General features: G+C 42.1%; 1 protein-coding gene and 1 long non-coding RNA gene across 2 annotated transcripts; one reads left to right on the forward strand and one right to left on the reverse strand.

The window, feature by feature from the left end:
• Nucleotides 1-711: 711 nt before the first annotated feature.
• On the reverse strand, nt 712-1,588 carry LOC142901984 (uncharacterized). The gene is made up of 2 exons (XR_012929020.1): nt 1,116-1,588; nt 712-976 (listed from the first exon to the last, which is right to left on the reverse strand). It is a non-coding gene; the product is annotated as an uncharacterized LOC142901984 (long non-coding RNA).
• An 842-nt stretch (nt 1,589-2,430) lies between these two features.
• Nucleotides 2,431-6,024, forward strand: rs1a (retinoschisin 1a). The gene is made up of 4 exons (XM_076048140.1): nt 2,431-2,558; nt 4,273-4,414; nt 4,658-4,853; nt 5,423-6,024. The coding sequence occupies exons 1-4, from the start codon at nt 2,438-2,440 to the stop codon at nt 5,573-5,575; spliced, it is 612 nt and encodes a 203-aa protein (XP_075904255.1). The 5' UTR covers nt 2,431-2,437; the 3' UTR covers nt 5,576-6,024.
• Nucleotides 6,025-6,546: the final 522 nt, after the last annotated feature.

The following is a 6,546-nucleotide window of genomic DNA, read 5'->3' on the forward strand; positions in this document are numbered from 1 at the left end:
TGGTGTACTTCTTTATCTTGGTCACATGATGTCAAAGTGTGAACAGCACACTGAAGTGGACCATTCAGCTAACGCAACCATTGCTGAGCCACAATAGTTCTTCATTCATGGATGGAACAAGAATTAAAGAATGTTGTGCAATAACTGTTATTGAAACAGACAGATGTGTGCATTCAAAGGTTCAGACGCTGTCAGATTGAGTTCACTCTGAAAGGTAAAACAGCATTTCAGTCCTACAATCCTAACTTTTGCCCCAGGAACTGTTTATATCATGATTAGTGGATATGCAGTTCAGCGGAGTATTCTTGGAGCACCTGGGCTGCAGGGGCTACTCACTCTAGAAACTTGGTGGCACAAGATGGTTTCCTTCTTCCAAAAACTTTTGGAAAATAAAAGTCCATTGCACTAAGAAAAAGCACTTACTTCTAATTCTTTTCAGTCCACAGCAACAGATGCCTTGGACATGTTTCACATTGTCTTTCAGGTCTACTGTGAGCTATGTGAGCCATAATGCTGCTAAATATGAAATTTCAACAAAGTGTCAATCTATTGAATTCCATTTTTTTTTTCATTCATTCTTTTGTTATAGATAAAGATCAAATGCATGATTTCCTTGAACCCGTTGAAGAAATTCTATTCAGATATTTGCCCTTGGACTTCACATACCTTACATCACCATGGAAAACATGAAATTGACCCAAGGACAAGAGATTAAAATGAGTTAAAATCTGTCTTTAATGAATAAGTTAATAAAACTCTTGTTGAAAACATTGATGCCTCATGCTGCAGCCCTTGTGTGAGTCTTGTGTTGGATCAGTGCGACAGCAGTGGCCAGTTCCTGCAAAGTGATTGTTCTTTGCCTGTTGATTCTGGACAGCCGGGAAGCCTCGGAGCTCACCAGTCTCAGCAGGACCTTCGTTGGCAAAGAGAACCGACTGGCTAGAAAGTCAGCACCTTTCAAACCAACAGGGACAACCTGCAGGAGAAAAAGGAGTTTTTAAGATGGCAATCATGTGCAGCCACTGGAAGGACCTTGGCTTTGACAGTCTTCTGCCATGTGGGAAAACAAATAAATGTGAAGAAAGAAAAAAAAACAACATCTTTACTTTACACACCTGTTTGTGGGCTCTGTAGATAAGTTTTGCATGTGGTCGGACCTTGTGCCTCCTGCGTGAAGAAACCGTGCACGTCATTTGGACTGGAGCCTTCATTTTTTTTTTTTTTTTATTACTCTCCACCGTCAAAGTACTCCGAAGGAAGGAGTGGATGAGTGCAGAGCTTTTGTTCCCCCCCCCCCAGGAGCAACCAGGGACCAGCAGTGAGGAGAATGGAGCAGGAGTGAGAATGGTGCTTTTGATCAACTCAGATAGAGAACAGCTTTGCTCAATTAGGCTTGATTGTGTTCAACCTGCTGGCTTTGAAACTTGAGTGAAGTGAAACTTCCCAGACAAAGAGAAATGCCACAGCCGGTGTGACTGTCTGTTGCTTTGTTTCAAAACTTGGAATTCGTCGCTGTTTATATTCTTAAACCTTGGGAGCTGAAATGTCGCCTAAATTCAGCTACATCACAAATCAGAAAAAGAGAGAAAAGGGCTCCATTTCACTGTCTTTGGTCACGGTCTTAGAACGATGGATGGGCCACAACCAGTTGGTCGCTAAAAACTGGCATAAGCTATGATCCCCCTATACACACACACACACACACACACACACACACAGTCAGGCACAAGGTTGTGTCTTGACCCCTGCGATGTCAAATGAGCCGTGTGGTGTTGATGGCCATTGTTGATGGTTGTTGAACAGCTGTAGGAGGGGCTTCGTCAGATAAGGACGCATTAGGTGAGGCCATTAGTGCCCTGTGGATTACAGTAATCTGGCCTCTCTGCTGCTTCAGCCTTGGCTGCTCAGTCTACCTTCGGCTTGGACCCGTTTGGAGGAAGATAGAAGATGGCTTTCAACACACTGCGTTTCCTGCTGGCCCTGGTTCTCCTGGGAGCTCATGGTATGATTTCACCTTCCACTGGACGATGTAGAGATTTGCAGAAAAAACAGCATCAAAAATATGACACATGAGACTTTTTTCATGAATGCTTAAAATGATCTGAGGGTTGTTTATTGTGACAGAACAGCAGGTCTCATGGCTGTGTTGTATTTATTTGCCTTTGCCGACCATGTTTTAATTAAAACACTGATGCATTTACTTTGTTGTGCAATGTGCCAAATATGTTTTTGTTGTCTTTTTATTGCTGGCTGTCTGGCGTCTATTTTGATTCCCTTCCATCTGCCTGGACAGTGTTTATCAGCATTAGTGCTCAAGAGGTGAGAGGAAACATCAGTAACACATCAGAGTTGATTTGACACTGAAAGTGCATTTGGGATTTATGCTTTTTCCTCTGTCATTTATGAAGTTTTCTGTGTGTCTTTTCATGAGACTGCAATGTCCGAGGCGTGGAGCAGCAGGTCCTGCAAATGTGATTGTGAAGGAGGAGAATCCCCCACTGAGTTTTCCACCATTGGTACCGGCTCTTCAATGGTACGAGGATTGGACTGCATGCCAGGTACACTGAGGAATCTAATACAGCGACCATCTCAGAGATAAAAACGCATTAACATTAATTAGACACTTTACTAAAATATAAGACGCAGCAAAGCTAAAATTCTTCCCATTCAATATTTAAATCTTCCAAATTTGGCATTAAATGCAAAGCAACTAACTGGTTACATATATCCTTCCCTTTTTGCACAAATATGGAGTGCTCATTATTTGTGTGACTGTGATGGGTGAGAGAGACTACGCCTCTATGTGCACGCACATGCATGGATGCATTAGCCTCCAGATTTGACACCACAGGAAGGACATGCTCCACTGGACATCCTCTGAGAAGATGATGCAGATGGAGCCATGAAAAGACAGAAGAAGCGCTCTGCCAAGCTGGCAATCTACACTTACTGTAAAGGCTTCATGGTGCAGTGCAGAGAGCTGAGTGGAAATCTCTCAATGTTACCGTTTGCACGCAGAGGAAATGCCACTCGGCATTTACAACTAATTTTATTTTAACTGTCTTATTTTACTTTTACTTCTAACTTTACCGAGCTGGCTTTGTGATTTCACCACTATGGGTTTGAAATCCTGCAAATCCATATTCCACCGTGTGCCTGAGATTTATTAGCCAGACATGAATCACGTCAGAGGAGATGAGGCTCTGAACTGATGAATGCGTTTTTCCTCGGTGTGCATGAACTCAGCAATGAATCATATGGGATTTGACCCAGGAAAAAAAGAAGTTCAGTGGATAATCATCATCTGAGCACATGATGCTCAGATTACGGGGCTCTTCATAGACCGTGCTGATTGCACAATCACAGAAACCTGTAATTACAGTGACAAGGACGTGTTGATGATAAACAAAAGAGCGAAGCAGACCGGGCGGACTGGGCTTAGTGGCGGCAGCACGGATTCCTCCTCACTTCCTGCGTCCCGTTTTTCTGCCATCCCTCATTAATTCGTCCATCCGAATATGTTTAATGTTTGAGGGCAGATACATTAGAGTGGACCACAGAGTCATTAGCATTGCTATTATGTAAACACTTATCTCCTGACTCACACGGCACTACTGCTGTAAGTGTTGTAATACAAGGATTAGACAGAATGTGACCCGGTGCCAGATTATGGCTGTAGTAAACAAAAGCGCAGCAGGTTTCAGTTCCACCGTCCGCGGCTCATGTTTTACCGCGAAAAGGGGAAACAATTCCGGCACCCGTAAGCTTTTCCATACGCTCTTTCATATTTTTAGGACATGTAACTCGTAATCATGTGTGAGAGCAGATTGTAAAGTCGAGAACATGCAACATGGAGCTAAAGCTGCGTGGAGTAGAATATGGCCATCTGTCTCCCTGCTGTCTAATGGACGTCACTGATCTCTCACTGTGGAGAATTAAAGTGCAGGCTTTTAGGATGGGGATATGGGTCACACTGGGTCTGGATGTTCACAGCGGGGACTCTGGGAAGTGGAGAGTGTGAGGAAGGGATGGCAGGGTGGAGAGAGTGGAAAGGATAAAAAGATGTAGAATTAAGCATTCAAAGGCTTAGCGATGCTCATTTGCCAGTTGCGTTTTTTGTGTTTTCCTGTCAAGCTGTTGACTGGTAACTTTGAGTTCTTGTTTCTGTGACGTCACGTTGGAAATCTTCAAAAAGTTGCAACTGAGAGTGTCATTAAAAAAAAAAAAAAAAAAAGAAATATGGATATTATAACATTTCAAATCTACCTGCAGAATGTCCATACCACAAGCCTCTGGGCTTTGAGGCCGGATCAGTTAGTCTGGACCAGATCACCTGCTCCAACCAAGACCAGTACACCGGTTGGTTCTCTTCATGGCTCCCAAGCCGGGCCCGGCTCAACAGTCAAGGTTTTGGGTATGTCCAATGTATTTATATTTGTAAAGAACCAACAAAACAACTACAATGCAAAACAACAACTATCTCTCTCTAGATAGTTTTTGTTTTTGAGTATTTAATCAAAAGAGCATTAAAAAAAAATGAACAAACTGGGATTTAGGTTGCCAAGTTTGACTGCTTTATTTATTTTTTTAGCGATGTTCTTTTCCCCTCTTACATGCAGTTATGATCAACAAACTCCCCCACTTGCCTCTCCTCTAGGTGTGCCTGGCTCTCTAAGTTCCAGGACAACAGTCAGTGGCTGCAGATCGACCTGAAGCAGGTGATGGTGGTGTCTGGGATCCTCACTCAGGGCCGCTGTGATGCTGACGAGTGGATCACCAAGTACAGCGTTCAGTACCGCACGGACGACAAACTCAACTGGATCTATTACAAAGACCAGGCTGGAAACAACAGGGTCAGTTGAACTTGGCCAGCAGCCAAACACTGTAGAATGCACAACTCTAAATATGATGGAGGAGGTTACATTGATCAAGATCTTGATGAACTGTTTTATCCACCATGTCCAAATATTCAGGAAAATTGGATAAATTTAAATTTTCCTACAGTTGTCTTCACAAAAAAATTCTGCCTCATTCACACAGCTTATCTGTGACTGGTCACTTGGCTTGGGTTTGTTTTTTATGCCACATTGCATTAAGTTTGGATAACTAAACAATTTTTCTTGAGAAAAAAAACAAGACTAGCAAGGGTGAACCTTGTGTATTATTCAAAAGCACATAATTTTACGTTGTTCCATTAGTTCCAACCGCTCCTTAATTGATTCAGAATCAACCTTCTAATCATTGCTTGGCCAGCAATTTGTCATTCTTATTGATAGTGACAACTGGTGCAGAGTTTCTGGGCTCAGTATTCGGGATTGACTTGCTCCTGCAGCTTTATTACAAAAAGAAAATGGTTTAGATTGAATTTGACGAATAACATCCTGTGTCCTACATCTCATGCATGTTGTTGCTCTTTCCTCAGGTGTTTTATGGAAACTCTGACCGCTCCTCGTCCGTGCAGAACCTCCTGCGGCCTCCCATCGTAGCTCGCTACATCCGCATCCTTCCCCTCGGGTGGCACACACGCATCGCCCTGCGCCTGGAGCTGCTGCTCTGCATGAACAAATGCACCTAAACCCATCCTCCGCCTGTCCCCTCCCCGAGGCCTTGCCCCCATACTCTAAAACCCAATGATCATCAGTGTACGGTCCGTAATCATATCCGCAGATCCAGATACTTTCACAAAACCACAAAATAACCTTATTCAAACGGAGCACTAGTTGGGCTCACAGGCTGTCATTACAATATTTGTTTGATGTGCTCAATGAGCTTTCATTCTGTCCCCACCCCTTTGTATTTGGGCGGGGGAAAAAACAGTGGTACTCTGGGCTTTAATTTGGCGAGTTCTCAACTGATTGTTCCATTTGCAATTAAATGGCATACACTCAAAGGGATAATTAGGCACTGAGAGGCAGACAGAGAGCCAGCGTTGCTATGGAGGTCCTAGACAAGCTCTCTCCCCTGATGACAGGCCCAGAAAATTATGTCTTCTGCTCAAATGTAATGTTAAATTCACCTTTTTTTTTCTTTTTCTTTTTTAAAAAAGATATAAATATAACTGTCAGTCAGTTAGTCTATTTGTAGTCCAATAACAGTATTCTTCATTTTTAAAGTATCCTATTAGATAATCATTCATTGAAGAGAACATTAATCCCTGAGGTGGGTCTTGTATTGTTATATATTCAGGACTAATTCTCTCCAGTTAATCTAATTTCAGATTAGTTAAGTTTACTAAAAAAAAAAGTAAAATATGAATATCTTCAGTACTATTAAGTAATGAAAAAATGACTTCAGGACTGATAAGCATAATGAAGAAACAGATTGTAGCAATTTGGTCTTTTTGTGTGGTTGGCTTTGTAATAAGGACAATTTAAATGCATGGTCAAACCTCTTTTAAATGTGTTTATCTCTTTTTTTTGTTGTGAACACTTCTTTCCAATCAAAGGTGCTACTTCATATTTTTTTGAAAAAAAATCTGGAAAACAAATAACCTGTGGTTTTGTGATGTTGTTACCTTCTGATATATTTCCTCTGTTATGCTTCAGT

The sequence above is a fragment of the Nelusetta ayraudi genome, unplaced genomic scaffold, assembly GCF_046127955.1.
Source record: "Nelusetta ayraudi isolate G7.1 ecotype Tasmania unplaced genomic scaffold, CSIRO-AGI_Nayr_v1 ptg000005l, whole genome shotgun sequence".
NCBI lineage: Eukaryota > Metazoa > Chordata > Actinopteri > Tetraodontiformes > Monacanthidae > Nelusetta > Nelusetta ayraudi.

Bases quoted from the DNA above. Each gene is read 5' to 3' on its own strand.
- rs1a (XM_076048140.1), top strand. From the start codon at position 2,438: ATGTCCGAGGCGTGGAGCAGCAGGTCCTGCAAATGTGATTGTGAAGGA. The intron at 2,559-4,272 runs GTACACTGAGGA...ATCTACCTGCAG, and splicing joins AGGATTGGACTGCATGCCAG to AATGTCCATACCACAAGCCT. The intron at 4,415-4,657 runs GTATGTCCAATG...CCTCTCCTCTAG, and splicing joins CTCAACAGTCAAGGTTTTGG to GTGTGCCTGGCTCTCTAAGT.